Here is a 19182-nt window from a genome sequence, read left to right as displayed (position 1 = left end):
GTCATAATCATCAACCACCACAATAATCAATAGCCATACATAGTTATGCTATTTCTCAACCACAATAAAATACATATTTTACATCAACAATATATGTATAACAAACACCAATTACAACCACCACATCATAACAGGTAAATCATTCATTATACAGTGCAACAACAATAACACCCCTCACAATCGTGTACCAAGTACAACAAAGCAACTCATCAACGACAGAGTATTTACCTCATCATTCCTCAAAACACATGATAACCATATTTACCATGAACAACACCCATTTGCACAATTAACAGAAGCAACCACATTATCACAACATACATCATTGCACATATTCAATTATGCACACAACAGCCATTGCACCTCATCAGCTATGCAAAACCAGGATAAACCACATTTGAAGAAAATGATAATTTTTAAAATAAAATCAAGTTGTTATTGTTTTATTCATTTCATATGGTAGAACATTCAATTTAAGGAACAACGTCCAAAACGGCGTCTAAAACGGACTTACGGTTTGAAAGTTACACATCTTTAACTTTTTACAAGAAAACAGTTATCGCTACAACACGCGGCGCAACCAAAGTTCGCGGCGCGACCTGAAGCACACAAACACGTTCGCGGCGCCAACCTATGCACGCGGCGCGATGCGAGAAAACAAGTACGCCTTCGCGGCGCGCACCTACCTTCGCGGCACGAACTGGCAAAAGTCAGAGCTTTCATCGCATTTGACAGCATTACGGGATTTACCCCAAAATCCCCAAAACCAAACCAAGTTATGTTATGAACCTCAAATACCACCATATCACCCACATACATGTTATAACACAAATATAACACACAAAGAGGATCATTTAATCATCATAACAATCATATAATCATACAATTCATCAAATCATACAATTCCCCTCAAAATCATCCCAAAACCCCAATCCATCATATAACCAATTGACACAAACAATGCATCTAAATCAGTCCTATTATCTATGATACGATAAAAGATATTAACCGGAAGAGTCCCCCCTTACCTTAGCCAAAGATCTTGATTAGCCCTCTTCCTCTTCTGTTCCTCTTTCACGTATCAGCTTTTCCAATCTCTCATCTCCTCTGCTCTGCTTTTCACGTTCCTTTTTCCTTTTTCCCAATTTTCCTTATTTCCTTTATTTTATGAAAACATAAAATAATTAGTAATGGGCCTACTCACTTAGCACCCCCATACTACTAATCTCACCATTCCAGCCCAATGGCCCTTAATCCATAATTCTCCAATAATTCAACAAAATACCAAATAATTCTAAATAATAATTTAATTTCCGATTAAATTAAAATTAGAAAATATGGGGTGTTACATACAACCTTCATGATTACTGCATAAAATGTTGAACCACCACTCGTAAATGCTATTCTTTACTTTCTCTTTTAATTAAGAACAAAGTATAATAGGAACACAATGGGAAACAAGAAGAACAACAAGGAACTGATTATAGCTTTAATTCTTTACTTTCTCTTTGAATCAAGATTACAAGTGTTACAAGAATAACAAATAACCATTCCACCCTAAATTAGGGTTTGCAGTATGCAATGATGAGAGACTAGTATGCTATTTATAATAAACCTAACATACTAAACTAATGAAATTTTTCATAAATACCCATTACAAGAAAACTTAGGATACAAGTTAACTTAAACAATTGGACATAACTAACAAGCTCAATTCGAAATACTAACAACCCTAACATTTCGACACCCACATACTAAAACACACTTCAACTATAATATGTAGGTCTTCGACAGCAGTATGCAAACAACCTTCGACCTCATGCATATTCTCTGTCGAACCAGAAGCTACGCTTCGACCTAATAGAGTTCGATCCAATTCTCACAGTCTTCTTGTTGGATTTTGAAAATGAACCATTATCCACTGTACATTAAATCATGATTTTGCAAAAAAAATGGAAAATTTCCCTTAATTGCAAGCATAAATATTTTTCAAACAAATCTCTCTATTCTTAATTTCTCTTGTTTTCTTACCTTTATGAATTTTATTTTGAAACATTTCTTATAACACATTAAGTTCTCTAACCAAATCACTGATCTTGTCGTTATTGTCTTTGTCATCGAAATCAAGGGAATCAATTGAACTTGGACAAAATCTAGTATTTATGTCTAAATTGAATTTATATTTCAACATTTCAAGTATGAAAAAATTCACTAGCAATTTTGATGTATAGAACACTGTTTATTAATTCATAAATCAGAGTATGATTGAACCCCCTTATGAAATAAATTTTTAAACAACTTTATGAATACTTCCTTTGAGAATATAACTTTCTTAAAAAACTCAGCGTTTGGAGTATGCAAAGGAACACCAAATTATCAAACATAAACACATCGTTCTCACATAATTGTATCTGGATATCATTGAAAAATGCTTTTGAAGGTTAACTGAAAAAAACTACACCATTTAATATACGTATAATATCCTCATATTGATATGTCGAAGAAATGAATATTTTTTCTTCATCCATTGCGGCTATATGATTAGAGAGAAAATTGACACCAACAATTTTTTTTTCAAAAAGCCAAAACTATAGAGATATTGTGACAATCCCAATGCCTCTTTCAACAATGAGTATGATTGATGGTTCCATCGATGCATGCTACAAATTACATTTGTTTGTGTGTTTCTGCCCCCTTCCTTCTTTGATTCTTGTACACGTCCCTTCACATCAGAAAATTCTACATAAGATTTGAAATTTCAACGCTCAAACCCTCTTTGATTAACTTTCAGATCTACACATGATAGAATAAACGCAATGCAAGAAAAGTCGACAGGATGACCCAACATAGCAATAAAATAACACACTTTTAACATCTCGATTAACGAGTTGTGTGGAGGATTGTCAATCCGAAAGTCCAAATATCCAACATAATTATTCTAGTATGACCTTAAGAGGGAATTAGAGACATGTCCTTTGAAAAAGATGTCAATTTCAAAAATAATATTGTGAGTGGGTATATCTCAAACAAGGAAAATACCTTTGTATAATGCCCTAAATTCAAAAATACCTTTGTCGAATTTGTTTCTAATGAAACAACCACAATATGTATTACAAGTGGTTAGGAAAAAATATCCATCATCGTTTCCTTTGAATTTAATCATGACTTGGACGATATCAATGGAATGCAAGATTATTGGTAGCTTCATTGAAATCTATCACAATTGAATAAATAGTTTAATCTTAAATCAAATTGTAATATAATCTAGATCAAACAGATTAATGACATGACTCATTTTCTCTATCTAAAATTTAAAACATCGTATATTTTTAAATCATATTAATACAAAATATTTACTAATTATTTACCAATAACTAATCTCCATTAGAGAACAAATAACAACAATGTTCAATTAAACAACTAAATATTTTGTGTATGTGAAATAAATATTAAAAAACTTATAAAAAAATAAATACATTTTAATCTAGCAAACAAATAAAACCCTAAACAATTATACAAATCAAACAATATATAAAAAATAGACAAAAGAAAATATAGGCGATGGCAGTTTGCCCTTTGTAACAGAAACAAGTTCAACTATCACTAATCTCTACACAGCCCCGGACTCCCTCCTCGTCAGAATTTAGGGTGAGAAACTCCACCGTTTCTTTCTCTTATTTATTCAATTTATTTTCCCAATTTCTCTTTCCTCCGGCGGTTTCGCCGGCGGTGATCCGATTCCGCCGCGGTAGCCGCCTGCAAAACGCATTGCATCAGAGAATTACATCGCACCGTAGCATAGCTTCAATAAGAAATGCGATTGATGACTTAGATTTATATTGTGATAAGAATTTTCATATGTTTTGCTTAGGAGTTAGGATAGAAATGGAGGGAAAGGGAATCAGAGGAAAATTTCTCAACTTATAAGAATTTTTACGATTCATATATAATATATAATTTTGGATTATTGTAAAAAAGAGTAAAATGATTTTGGACTATTTGATTAAGTACTTTGAAACCTTGCTCCAATTCATTTTTTTGGATACTGATATAGAAAAGTTATTGTTTTACGCCGCGCGCCCTGGTCGAGGTGGGACTATTGTCGTGTCCATTTTTAATTGGCTTCGAATATCCGAACAATGGCTAAGCGTTTTGGATTTGTAAAACTTGTGATTATATGTTTAGAGGTGAATTTGATATTTGTATGGTTTATGGTTTATGGTGTTGGTTGCAGCAGAGTGAATTTCTTGTTTCTCTAGATGGGTGCTCCTAAGCAGAAATGGACATCAGAAGAGGAATCGGCACTCAAAGCTGGAGTTGTCAAGCATGGGGTGGGTAAATGGCGTACAATACTTAAGGATCCTGAGTTTAATTGTGTCTTATTTCTGCGCTCAAATGTCGATCTCAAGGTTTGGTTATGTTGTTGGTTGTTGTGCTTATTTGTTTGTTTATTCCCTTTCTGTATATTTTTGTATTGAGTTAATGTTGGACACTTGGACCGTTAAATTGAGATGATAAGGTTTGGTTATGTGGGTGTTGGATAGGATAAATGGAGAAATTTGAGTGTGATGGCAAATGGATGGACCTCCAGAGAGAAGTCTAAGGTGGCAATCAAAAGGGTGCATCATCATGGATCAAGACACGATGAAAACTCTCTCGCTGTCGTTCCTGCTAGTCCAAGTGACGATGAAATTGTTGATGTTAAGCCTCTTCAGGTTTCAAGGGATATGCTTCAGATTCCTGGTCCGAAAAGGTCTATTGAAAGGTTGGGCCCATTTTTGTTTTGTTTGTTAAATATGGTAGTTTATTTAATTGCGTCTAATAGCGTTGTTAAATAGCGGCTATAGCATAGTGAAATTTTAACAAAGTGCTATTGTTTAGCGATACGCGATTTAATACGAAATATTGAAAGTAATGTTTGCGTTAGATTCTCCCGTCGAAATACGGGAAAACTCCATTCAATTCTCGATTGAAACAGGGTTTTCTGATTCCTCCTCGGAACTGGAGTTTTCTGATTCCTCCTCGGAACAGGAGTTTTCTGATTCCTCCTCGGAACTGGAATATCATTTCAAGATCTTAGAAGATTTTCAAGAGTTCGATGCGACTTTTGTCCCGTCAGCCAACACACAAGATGAGACTTTACCACCATGGAGTGGCCTTGTGCAAGATGATGAGGGAGAAATTCAGTAAGAGGCTGTAGCATCACTTTATCACTGTAGTGTTGCAGAATTTGAACAAACTAACAGTTTTTGCGATATGCGAAAATTCAGATCTTTCAACCTAGTTTGCAGAATAGAACATATAATTTAATAGTGCTATCTGCGTTTGTCTTTCAATTAGGGATTCTCATTATTTACCCAGTTTGTTAAGAACATCATTCAATATCTATGCTGTAAATCGTGATTTTTTATACATGTTCCCCCTTTTGTTGTAAATCGAAATATTTTTCATGTGTATTTCGACATTGTATGCTTAACCGTGTTTATTTTATACAGATTCAGATTGGATAACCTTATCATGGAAGCTATATCTAGCTTGAATGAGCTTGGTGGTTCTAACAAAACAACAATTGCGTCTTTCATATTGGTATAATTCTGATTTCTGAGCCCAATTTTGATTTGTTCTGCTTTTAATTATGTAGTTTTCATGCTTTTTTTCAAACTTTATTATGGCAGATGTTAGAATATGTAATAAATGTCGTATAAATTCATTAATCCATTATCAGTATTTTAGAATATCTTAGAAAATCTATTGGGAGGTTTTTCCATATTCCACAAGTTATTTGTTTAATTAGGGTTTGGAGTTGATATTAGTACTAATATTGGGTATTATATCGTCAAAGAGCGGGCCTTGGCGCAACATTAAGGTGGACCTTGTAATATGTAGCTCATGGGTTGAACTCCTTGTGACAGCCTCTCCGCTGGCTAGAGTAAGGCTGCATACATCTATGCTCCCTAGACCCCACCTAGTGGGAGCCTCGTGCACTCGAGTAGTAAATGAATCTCACTTTCTGTCTGTATAAATTACGATAAGCTATTCTTGTTTATAGCCCTAGAACTGTATAGAAGAAAATGTAAGAAATATGAAAAGAAAATTAACAACAAACAAGTCTTATCTCAATAAGTGGGGTCAGCTACATGGATCAAATTCCGCCATAATGTTCTAACCAATACCATGTTTCTTTCCAATTCATTAATTTTTTAGATATTTTTTATTAGTTTCTCTTATAGTTTTTCTAGGTCTTCCTCTACTTCTAGTTGTTTGACTCCTTTCCATTTGATCTACTCTCCTTACAGCAGAAGTTTTACGTTGACTGGCGACTGCCTAACACAACCCTCTTCTTTTATCTAGGTTTGGGAATGGCTATGCATAGCAATGCTAACATAGGCAGAATTAGGAAAAGAAAATTAATAAATGCAAAGAATAAGAAATGACAATCAACCACATATAATAACACTAATCACTCAAACATTTAATTGCTTTGATTTTGCTAAGTCGAGGCCATCATGAAGCAGAGCCAGTTTGAAAAAAGAAGGCTAAAGTTGAGCGTTATCAAATAGCGGCGCCATGGCCGCTATGGCGGATATACATGGCGGTTTTTGGGCTTGCCGCAATGCTAAATATCGGCCGATATTGCGGGTTTTCCCGCCATGACCCGCTATAACGGCGCCGTAAAGCAGCCGGTATGGCGTGATTTTGGCTGTCCGCCATGGACAACAGAGTAGTGTGAGACCTGTGGGTGTGAATGTCGTACAACAACTCCATGCCTCCCAAAGCCTGGTTACTTTGACTTATGGTTTCTGTGAGTGAAAGCTCAGTGCATCTTGAGCCTTATGTGTTTCGAATGTCCCTTGTGGTAGGGTGTGATCTAAGGTGCTATTTCAACTTTCAATTGGCTAAATCTTACATGGTCAAGAAATGGCATTATATTGATTATTACTTGCTAAAGTGTTGTAGCATTCCATTTCATATACAATACAATATTTTTTTAATTTCATCACTTTGTATTCTGTAGGACCATTATTATCCACCGGCAGACTTCAAAAATCTATTGTCAGCAAAACTGAAGTATCTTGCATCTAGTGGAAAACTGATCAAGGTATATTGCAACATGTTTCATTATGTCATTACTCATCCATCTGATGTAAACATATAATAAAATTGTCATACATGCATCTGTTTTCAGCAACGCGTTCATTTGTGTTTTTGTTCAATCACCAGCATGAGTGCACTTTACAACTCTATCCTGTGGATTAATTTAGGGGCATGAGTATTTAACGAGATTGAAACATGGATATCCCATTTATAGTTTATCTTTCTGGAGTGAGTTCTCTACATTACTGTTTTATATTTACTGTTTCATGGACAAATACAAAATCAAACATTTACTCTAAGATGTAATGGATTAGTATTGGGAAAAATCGAAGTCTCACATTGGCTAGAAATAAGGCCTAAGTAGAGCTTATAAAGTCAAGCAATTCTCACCTTAGAAGTTGGTTTGGTGGAGTTATCAGGCGCCAAAAACACAAGATGGTATTTGTGTCTATCCCAGACACATTATTGGGCCATCTATTATCTGTGAACCAAGTTCTGAAGTATTGGGCTTGAACCGTGAGTAGGTGTATTAGAAAATACTCAAGGTTCACTTTGGTTTGAGATAAGGCCTAAATAAAACTTGTAATGTCTAGGAAATCTTCACCTTACAAGCCACTTTGCGGGGTTGAGTTCGGCCTCAAACCATTCAAATTAGAGAAACCCTGGTATGAGTTCGGGGAGTGGAAATTGGGCCAGATATAGAGGAATAACTGAATAAAAGAAACCTCAGGAAAAGAGGATTTTGAGAGAGGCTGAAAGGAATAAGGAAAGATCTCGAGTTAAAATGAAAGCAGTGACTTGTCTAGTTAAAATGATGAGAAACACTTCAACATTCCTTGTAATATTTTTTTATTCAAAATACATATATCTATTTGAAATTAAGTGTTGCTGCTGATGCTATTACTTGTTTTATTATATTCTCTTGTCTGTCATCTGTTGCTTAGATACAGCTGCTGGTTGTGGGTTTGGTCTGAGATTCTAGTATTCTACTCTACATTTTCTAATGTAGACTTAGAAAAAATTATATCTTCTGTTGTGAGTTAACAACAGTTTTTGTTCTATATATTTTAGAAATCAATTTTTCTTCTTCTTGATTTAGTGTTATACATTTATTTTGAGCCATATTTACTTGATTCAATTAGAGATCGTACTCATGGGTTGAGTTTGATATTTCAGGTTAAACGTAGGTATAGGATTGCACCTACCCATTCTGACAGAGGAAGACACCAACCCATGTTATTATTGGAAGGGAGGCAAAAAGGCTCTATGAAATTTGAGATTGATGACAGCAATATGCCTTCACAGTCTGAGATAGATTATGAGTTAGAAAAGCTAAGGTCCATGTCTGCAGAAGAGGCAGCTGCAGTTGCTGCTCGAGCAGTTGCTGAAGCGGAAGCCGCCATAGCGGAAGCTGAAGAGGCGACAAAGGAGGCAGAGGCTGCAGAGGCAGATGCAGATGTAGCGCAAGCTTTTGCAGATGCTGCAATGAAATCAGTGAAGGTGAAGAAGAGCACCCCAAAGACGGTAAATCCTGGCTTTTCCTTCCATTGTAATACTATAACATAATGCATTAAATGCACACGTAGAAGATGCTTTTGTATGCTACTTAGATGCAAAATGGCATAAACTTAGTTTTTTTTTTTTTAAAAATTTTATATTTACGTATGATATTATCAGTGATTATCTGTTTTTCTTATTTCCTGTCAAATGGATGTGGTATTTTATCTTGTTGCACGTTTGAATTTGCAGACGATCCCTGCTTGATTGAAGTGCGAAGACTGAAACATTAGGAGCGGGATCCATGGTGTTGGGTAGGACAGACAGACAGCAAGATTCATATTTAATCATTTGGTGGCATTTTCTATATATTACATAAATTATTTATAGAAAGTGGTTCTATGCAGGTTTAGCCTTTATCAGAAGATTATTATCAAGAAATAGACCTTTGTTTGAAATGTCCTTGTTGTAGATGTAAATAGAATAATGTTTTGAGTCTTTGTTGTAATTTCTTGAGAGTGGTTCTTTCCATTGCTCTCTGTGTCAGCAGTATACCATTTTGTATTAAAAAAAATAGATGTTTAGATGGATGGGAAACCATTGAAATTTCTGCAAAACCATACAGCTTATAAGTCCCCACCTTTTCAAATAAAAAGCCTTTATTAGGGATATTTTCATGTTGTTGGACAAAGTACCTTTTCAATATAGATTTAAATAATATTATTCTTTGAATCTATTATTACTTATTTGTTTAAGAATTGTGTGAAAATCAGCTCTCTTAATAAAGGGGTTGTGTTGTGTTGTTCAAGGATATTTTTGGGAGGAAGGGTGGGTGTCTGCTCTACACACCTCGTTCTGCAATTTTCTATCTAGATTCCAAATACTGGTCTCTTTCAAGGAATTGTGCAAAAACTGATTTTTGATAAAATCCTTGCATGTTCGCATTTATTTTGCTAAGAGTAAAAGAGAATTTGAAGCATATAATAGATTTTTGTGTTTTTGGATAAAGTAATAGTAAGTTGTTTGATCTAGAATGAACTATATTGTAAGTTGATCTCTGATAAAATTTGGGGTAAGAAGGTTGAGGTTTGAGTCTATGTTAAAAGTTTTGCGGTAGTGAAAATTTTAAATAGTAATCTCTGATAAAACTGTTGTCTTTTTTTTTTTTTTTCTCTCTTCTCTTTTACTTAATTGTTATTTATTTTTCGTTTTAATTATCTTCTTTTTCTCTTTTTTTAAAATTAATCTACACACTTCTTTTTTGTAAAAAAAAAAGGTTTTTGTCTTTCACAAATTAGTCAAGGTTATAAAAAACAAAACAAAAAGTTTAAAAATTGCATCTATCCAAAGTGATTGAGGAGGTGAATTTTAAAATGTTGAATTTGAAATTTTTTGTATTGAGAATGAAATACTGCATACTTTTTTTACTCCATGAACTCCACAATAAAATTAAGTACTGGAATAAAAAAAATAGGTCTCTTGAAAAGATAGCAAGAATGATACTCAACAAAACTTATCGTTCTAAATATTTATAGGTTGATGCACTAAACAATATTTACTATGTAATGAATAGAGTTTTGATAAGACCAATTCTAAAAATTACTCCTTATGAAATACTTAAAAGATCGAAGCCAAATATTTATGACCTCTATGTCTTTGATTGCAAATGTTTTATCCTTAATAACGGGAAGGATAATTTTGAAAATTTGACACTAAAGTTGCTGCAGGTCTCTTGGATATTCAACTTTTAATAAAGTTTTTTGTATTCATTATAAACGATCCATGATTATAGAAGAATCTGTACACGATATTTTTGATGAAATTAACCCTAAGTTTTTAATAATGAATGATAAAAGTCTTTGATTGTGCAAGTATTTTGGAGAAATATCTTTTAGAAGACAAAAATGAAAATAAAGACAAAGAAGACAAATATAAAGATCAAAATGAACAAACAAATAAAGAAAAAGAAAAAGAGATGATAGTCATCAAGAACTATCAACAAAGTGGAACACGACAAGAGGACATATGATTCATAATGTAATAGAAAACATCTCAAAAGATATAACTACTTGGCACTCTCTAAATCAAGTATGCAAATTCATGATTTTATTTCCCAAATTGATCCAAACAAAATCAATGAAGCCACAAGTTAGAATGCTTCTTATTTTTTTTTATTATATCTTGATTTTTAAACTCTTTCTAATGGATGTAAAGAGTGCATTTTTAAACAATTACATATAAGAGGTAAGTGTATGTTGATCCACCCCATGATTATAAAAATTTCTCTTGTCCTAATGATCTCATCAAGTTAAAAAAAATACTCTTTACTATTTAAAACAAGTCTCCCACATTTGATATTACCATTTGAGCATGTTTCTACTTGAAAATAAATTTTCAAAGAAGAAAAGTTGATGCAACTTTGTTTATAAAAAAAAAATTTGAGAATAACATTTTACGTGTTAAAATTTATTTTGATGATATTATAATCGATGCTAAAGACGAATTTTCGTATAAGAAATGTTCTAATATGCTACAAATTGAGTTCTAAATATGATGGGTGAACTTCGCTACTAAGAATTCTTCTAACGAAACTATGAACCTTGTCTTCACCATACAAAATTCACCCCGGATCACTTCTACCAATATTCATTATCTCAACACTTCCTTAAACACGTCTTCAAATACCCATATCAAACATCTCATTCACATATTAATGGTAATGCTAATTGAATTCTAGACATATGAGACACTGATCATGTGCATTCTAAACATTCACATCAATCTTAAAATGAGATTAAAACTATTTCCATTAAATTTTTTGATGGTTCCACCATTACAGCACCATTCTTTTTTTTTTTTCTTCTAATTTTGAACAATGATCTCTTTATTCTTAAATTTTATACTAATTTAATTTCTATTCCTAAACTTGCATCAAATGTGAACTGTCATATCTTTTTTAATTGAGTTATATCAATTATTTCACTTACACTTTCATCTCTCCTTTTCAAACCAATTGGTTCAAAAAACCATCTTAATAATGTTTCTATTATTTGTAATCTTTTTTTATCTTCGTCTTGGTCATTCTTCTCTTAATACTATAAGTAGTTTTTCTTTTGTCAAGACTTACAAATCTTCTATGTCCTCGAGTTTAGGAAGATCACAATAGACAACAAAACTCTCCCAGTAGAGAACTTAACAATTGTATGTCCAGAGCTGAGTTCAAACCCATAATCCTCTGATTAAGTTGGAAGAGATCCCTTACCATATAATTCATGTGCTCTTAGAAAGAAAAAATTTATTTTGATACCAGTCACATGGATATTTGGGGTCCTTTTAATGTCCATTCTCTTTTTGGTTATAAATAATTCCTTACTAATGTAGATGATCATAGTATATTTTTTTAGATTTATTTAATGATGTTAAACACTAAAAGAAAAATGCATCATATTAAGGGGATTGTGCCAGGGTAAAACCCCTCACAAAAATATAGGTTGCCAGAAGCTTAATCCTTTGTAATGCATGTTTATATTTGAAACTTTTGATGTGAGGTTGTCGAGGGCTTAACTCCTTGCAATGCTATTTTATTTTTATTTTTTAATTTTAAAATGGTTGGAGGGAATATATATATATATATATATATATATATATATATATATATATATATATATATATATATATATATATATATATATATATATATATATATATATATATATATATGAAGTCAAATAATTTCAAATTGAGGTTTTAAGGTACTTACCCCCTCGTAAAAAAATGGTCATTCTAATGCACCCGCTGAATAGTCTGAGCATGCAGATTGACACACACAGAGCATTCAATTCTCTACCTGCGAGGGTAAAACACCTCGCGAATTCCAACATCATTATGATTGGTAGGGGGTTTAGAACACCTTGCAGATCTTTATCGCCTCTTAAGGAAATACTTTGTATGCTGGATTCATGGTGAAGATCTTTGCCGCCTCTTAAGGAAATATTTTGTATCCAAGACTTCATGGTGAAGATCATTGCCGCCTCTTAAGGTAATATTTTGTATGCTATACTTCATGATGAAGATTCTTGTTGCTTCTTAAATTTGTATTTTGTATGCTGGACTTTATTGCAAAGATCCTTGATGCCTCTTAAGGTAATATTTTATATGCTAGACTTCAGGGTAAAGATTCTTGCCGCCTCTTAAGGAAATATTTTGTACATTGGACTTCCTAGTGGATATCCTTGTTGCCTTTCAGGGAAGTACAAATAAGCTATCTAACTCCTCATCAGAGAGACTTAGAGTTTTCTCGGGAGGGACCAAAATATATAAATCTTGCCCAAGAGGCGTGACTGAAGTCTAGTCTAAGAGACTTAGCCTTAAGTCTTGTATGAGAGCTTGATAGAAGTGTCGCTCGAGAGAGCAACTGTAACACCCATTTTCTAACCCCAAATATAACATACAATCTCATAGAGTAATCATGCATAAGGAAAAAGGGCGCCACATGTTGATTTCCACAAAATGAAAATCCCAAAATAACATACATACAACATTCATAATATGCAAAGATCATAATGTAACACAATAATGTAAATCTCATGCTTCCATATTTTATGCATAAATGCTTGCGAAAAACAAAAGAATTGCTATCACATAAAATTCAATGAATATGTCCCATACCATATTCATCTACCGATTCAAAATAACATTAACATCCATTCTACTTGAATTCATAAATCTAGGCTACAAGACCTTTAAAATAACATATCCATAATCTCAAACAAATACACCCGAATATCCAACAAGGCATAGGAAATAGAAATATCCAAATATAAGCATAAGTCTAAGAAAACCCCCAAAGTGTTATATGATCAGAGCATATGACTCGCTACCTAATCAAACAACAAAACTCGGAGCTCTTCGGCTAAGCCATGAACAAGCAACTACTCTTCTGAACCTGCACGTTACCAACCAAGGGCAACATTCAAATAGAAGGGTGAGAATTCAAATTATTATAGAAAATATAATAATGGGAAATTCAACATAAACAAGCATACATTTCACAATGCATCACTCTTCTCAAGAATATACAATTATACACCAAGTATCAATTAACACACAAAGCAATTACATCAACACAAAACAATCACATAGCACACAATGTGACTCAAATGTACTAAATGTGACTCAATGCATGTGGTACCAAGTGAACCTAATCTTTCACCGCTTTTCGATTCAATATCTAGAATCCAAGCCACGCTTCCAATTCGGACAAGATCAAAGCCATTACGCCTATTTCCAAATTAAGGACCAACGTCTAGTTGTGAATCCTAAGTTCCACCGCTTCCACCATAAAGCCGACCATGAGTGCATGTACAATTATCTCAACACATATGCAATTAAGATTATCTACACGAATCTTAACATACCACATACCTCAATAATTCACACATTGAATTATCCACCAATTGTACAAGATTCACATACCAAAATAAAAATTGCAACAAGGTATAACAACCATCATATATCCAATCACAAACATCATGAATATATATCTCACCAAAGTATTTCAACAATTGTTATTCATCACATACCCAAAACATAAGCACATAAGACAATTACATGTTATTTCACATAACAACATCATAATTAAATCAATCAAGTGCAAATCAATCCTACACTATCATATAGAACATTAAAATATCTTCCTAACGCTTCAATCGGCGCACAAAAAGGAGTTATGGATCAAAAGATACTTCATTTCAAAGTTTTGAAAGGTTTTGTAAAACAGGGTCCGCTCAGCGACCATCAAGCGACGATAGGCAGAAGCGAAATACAAACCGAGCTCCACTTAGCGGGCTGGATCCGCTTAGCGAGCCATTATTTTTGAAAAACAAACAGCATCCTCTTAGCGGCCACGCGTCCGCTTAGTGGATGTGCATTATGCAGAAAAACACAGCAACGTTCAGAACTGCAAAATCACACACCCACCACTCCAAATCACTTCCAAACATCAATAAACATTAAATACAACTGAAGGAGTGAAAAACACTTAGAAAGGGGGGATTGAATAAGGGTTGTTTCCAAAAATGGAAGATAAAAATAAATCACACAATTATTTGTATCCTGGTTCGTTGTTAACTAAACTACTCCAGTCCACCCCTGACAAGGTAATTTACCTCAACTGAGGATTTAATCCACTAATCAATCTTGATTACAATGGTTCTCCACTTAGACAACTTCTAAGTCTTCTAGAGTATACAGATCACAACTTGATCACTATAGGAACTTCCTTTTTCAATCAATGTAAAATAAATATTACAAGAGATTAAATTGCTTCTTAATAAGCTATAATCACCAAGTTATTTTTCTCTCAAGTTTAAGTTCTAAACACTCACTAAGATATTACAAAGTTGCGAGGTTGAAGATGAAGTTCTTCTTTGTTTTTGTGTGTTAGCTTTTTGGCAGCGTTTTGGTACTTAGCGTGAGAGAGTTGTTGCTGCTTCAGAATCAGAACTTCTATATATAGGCAATGAGAAAATGTGACCGTTGGGAGCATTTAATGCTTTGCGTGAATAGTACACTATTGCATTTAATGTTTCACTCTTTTGTCAACTACCTCGAGCCATGCTTCAACTGCTTTTGCTGAATTTGCCTTTTGTAGCTTCTAACGTTCCTTTTGTCAGTCAGACAGATTTGACGTTGTAGCCTTTTCATCTTGTACTTGCTTCTGGACTCAGACTTAGTAGAATAACGTTTGAATATCAGAGTCTTCAGCTTTTGGTGCAGATGCAACTTTAGTCTTCAGACTATAGAAGTGCTTTGGAGCGTGATACCATCAGATCTTCAGAGCCTTGCTTCTGACTACCATCTTCTGATGCTTTCCAAATCATGTTCTGATTTCTTCAAGACCATCTTCTGATGTCTTTCAGACCATGTTCTGATGAAGGCATCCAGATCTTCTGGGTCAGAGCTTCTGAACGCTGATTTTGTGCATACTCTTTTAGACTTTTCCTGAAATGGAAAACGTGAATAATTACAGTACCACACTGCCTTATACAAAATTCATATATAATGTTATCATCAAAACTAAGAATATTGATCATAACATTTCTTGTTCTAACAACAACCAGTATTCATCGTTATTGAACAACATATATCATCAAAATCATGTTTAATCATGTAAATCCATAAAAAATAACATAGAAATTAGGGTTTATACATTTTCATGGAATTGCAAAGATTGAAGAGATTCACACAAACACATACATTACCCAATTATAGATTCTACAAGAATTTGGATTCTAACCCTTACCTCTAACTCTTAATCCACCCTCTTGATGAAATCTACCAATCTCCTCTTTGTTCTTCTCTTGCCTTTTTTCTCTTCTTTCTATCTTTCTCTATAATTTACGTTAAGTCATAAAATTCTCTTCTAACTTTCATTACCTCATTGGGCTTAACCCACTCAATACTCTTTCTCACTCAACTAAGTCCATTTAGCTAATTTCTAATAAAATTCTACCATATACTAATTAGCTAAATAACATAATACCACACAATTAAATAATTATTACCCAAGAAATAATTAAATTAAACATACAAGAAATTATCAAATATCAAATAATCCTAATTAAATAAAATCTAATAAAAATAGGATGTTATAGAAACTGCCTTGCATGAGGGACTCACAATCTCATCAGTCAGGCTCCATAGAACTTTGCCTAAGGGACTAATATTCCCAGGCTATCTAACTCCTCCCTTGAGATATTTAGAGTTTCCTCGGACGAGACCAAAATATATAATTCTTTCCCAAGAGGCACCACTCAAGTATAGCATAAGAGACTTAGCCTTAAGTCTTGTTTTAGGGCTAGATAGTAGTCCCGCCCGAGAAGACCAACGCCTCGCTAGAGGGACTTATAGATCTCATCAATAAGACTCCATATAACCCCGCCTGAAGGACTTACACTCTATTCAGATAGGCTCCATATAACTTCGCCTAGAGGACTAAGATTCCTAAGCAATCTAACTCCTATCCTGAAAGTCCTAGAGTTTCCTTGGGCGGGATCAAAAATATAATTCTCACCCAAGATGAGCGACTGATGTCTAGCATAAGAGACTTAATCTCAAGTCTTGTTTGAGAGCTTGATAGAAGTCTCGCCTGAGAGGGCCAATGCCTCGCTTGAGGGAATTACAATCTCATTAGTCAGACTCCATATAACTTTTCCCGAGGGACTAAGATTCTCAGGCTATTTAACTACTTGCTTGAGAGACCTAGAGTTTCTTCGGGAGGGACCAAACCATATAAATCTCGCTCAAAAGGCACGACCTAAGTCTATCCTAAGAGACTTAGCCATAAATCTTGTTTGAGGGCTTAGTTGAAGTCCCACATGGGAAGGCCAACGCCTCACCTGAGGGAATTACATATCTCATCAGTCACGCTCCATATCACTTCTCCTGAGAGACTTACATATCCCTTCAGTCATGCCATATAATCTCTCCTAAGAACCCAAAGCCTAATCGACCAAGTTCAACACATATATCATCAGGGAACTTAAGGCCTCGAGATACTTGATAACACGAAAATGTATCACATATTCGGCTTAATTTACATAGATTATGTCTTTATTTTATTTTAATTATGTTGCTCCATGTTGGTATTATGCTGGTATTTTAATGTGTTTCAGGAATTTGATGTTTACAAGCCTCCCTGACGGTCGTCACACCCTCCAAAGTTGCGTGACACTCGTCACGCATTGCATGGCGCTCGTCCCAGGCTAATTTCCAACGCCATGTAATATTTCAATGACTTTCTCTCCAAGATAGGAACTAGCAACCACTTCGTCCTATATTTTCTCCAACCATCATATGTTTCTCATGTGCCAAGTCTCCCGTAATACTCTCTCCATGAGGCCACTACTCCTATTTTATCTCAACAAGTTGGTTACAGCAAGGGATATAAAAGCAAAGCAGTTAACAACATAAAGCTTCTACCATATTTCAGATCGGATTTCTAGTTATGTGTTAGGCATAAATTGCTATTTGTAAAAGTAGTAGTTTCTCACATTGAGGAACTACCATACCATTAGTTTTAGGTTCTATTTTCTTTTATTATTTTGTACTTTGAATTTGAACGTGTCAGTATAATCCAATTTCAGTCCCAGTCACCGTACAGAGTTTATTTCAGAAGTAATTCCAATTTTCCTTTTTGTACTATTTACAGGTTTCCTTTTTATCGCATTATTTATTTCTATTGCTTTGATTTAATTATCATGTTATCTTTAATTACAACCGTTATATTTAATTCTTTTTTACTTAATTCCATGTCCGGCTAATTAGTTTAGAGTCAGGTATGGGAGGACCGTCGTCACCGACGGGACTCGGTAACGAAGTTGGCTTAAAGTATTTATGTGAAAATACTGTTTTGACTTTTGTTTCTAAGTTTAATTTAAATAACCTTGTCACGAGAGTGAGAGGTTGCTTACCAGAATTTTGCCACGAGAGTGGGAAATTAATTAAGGTTCGAGCCGGCACTGCGAGAGCGTGGGCATCAAGCCTGATAGTAGAAATTAGGCATTAATTATAAACTCAACGAGAGAACTTTAGGATTGATTAAAATTTATTGGTTTTCAAAAAGTACTTTTAATTTTAAATGAGACAGTGAGAGCAAAGCATTTTGGGTTAGGAGGATGGTCAGAGTCAATAAACATGAGAGTGAGATAAAGACTTTTAAATCAATATTTTTCACTGAACACTTTTCTAACGCCAGTTAAGCCAACAAGTTATTGAGTCTCTAAGGTACGCGGAATACACATTTCAGTCTCTCTTTATTATCATATTTGCTAGTTTAGTTTAGTTTAGTTTTAGTCTTAGTTTCCCCCAATCAATCATTCATTAACCTTAGCTTTACAAAGCGACAATAGATTACAGTAGGTTGACATTGGTCTCTGTGGTTCGACAATCTTTTATATTACTTTGATATTTCCGTGCACTCGCGGACGCATCAAGTTTTTTGCGCTTTTGCCGTGGACCAACAGTCAATATTGTTATTCCGTTGTTGCACCGTATAGACTAAGGCATTATTAAAATAAATAAAAGAAACTTTATATATATATATATATATAAATTTATCTTATAATCCTAGGTAGATGTATCACCCAAATTATTTCTACAACTCCCATTCCCAATATCTCAAGGAACCGCACCAAAATTTCCCTTATGATTACCATTCCCAATATCTCGAGGAATCACAAGAACCTCATAAATCTGACCTCAAAATACTATTGGAGAATTTCAATGCGTCACTACCTGATTCTCACCCAAACTACCTCTTCAACCACCAATCCCAACATTTCGAGGAGTCTCAAGAGTCTGACAATTCCAATTTTGAAACATTCATTGAGGGTTTCAATTCGACACTAACTTATCCTCAACCGAACTCCCTATACAATCACCACAACCAACATTTTGAGGAGTCACAAGAAAGCTATACATACGACCTTGCAATATTAATGGAAAATTTCACTGAAATATCTATGATGACAGAGCGCTTTGTGGAAACACAAAATTCAACGCTAACCCACTTTGAAGAACCACAAGAAT

The 19182-nt window shown here is 34.2% G+C and overlaps 1 protein-coding gene across 5 annotated transcripts; it reads left to right on the top strand.

Moving 5' to 3' along the window:
* The first annotated feature begins 3504 nt into the window (after window positions 1-3504).
* Window positions 3505-9263, top strand: LOC131595341 (telomere repeat-binding factor 1-like). 5 transcript variants are annotated; one of them, XM_058867667.1, is made up of 8 exons: window positions 3505-3648; window positions 4235-4409; window positions 4545-4765; window positions 5496-5586; window positions 7016-7099; window positions 8272-8619; window positions 8845-8906; window positions 9000-9263. In XM_058867667.1, exons 2-7 carry the CDS (start codon window positions 4260-4262, stop codon window positions 8857-8859), a joined length of 909 nt encoding a protein of 302 aa, XP_058723650.1. In that variant the 5' UTR covers window positions 3505-3648; window positions 4235-4259; the 3' UTR covers window positions 8860-8906; window positions 9000-9263. The 5 variants fall into 5 exon arrangements, with proteins under 5 accessions (XP_058723650.1, XP_058723652.1, XP_058723649.1 ...); XM_058867669.1 differs by having other exon boundaries at window positions 4238-4331; window positions 8845-9263; XM_058867666.1 differs by having other exon boundaries at window positions 4238-4409; window positions 8845-9263.
* Window positions 9264-19182: the final 9919 nt, after the last annotated feature.

Source organism: Vicia villosa, linkage group LG4 (genome assembly GCF_029867415.1).
Source record: "Vicia villosa cultivar HV-30 ecotype Madison, WI linkage group LG4, Vvil1.0, whole genome shotgun sequence".
Lineage (NCBI taxonomy): Eukaryota > Viridiplantae > Streptophyta > Magnoliopsida > Fabales > Fabaceae > Vicia > Vicia villosa.
Note: the sequence above shows the minus strand (reverse complement) of the source record. Positions and strands in the feature narration are given on the sequence as shown.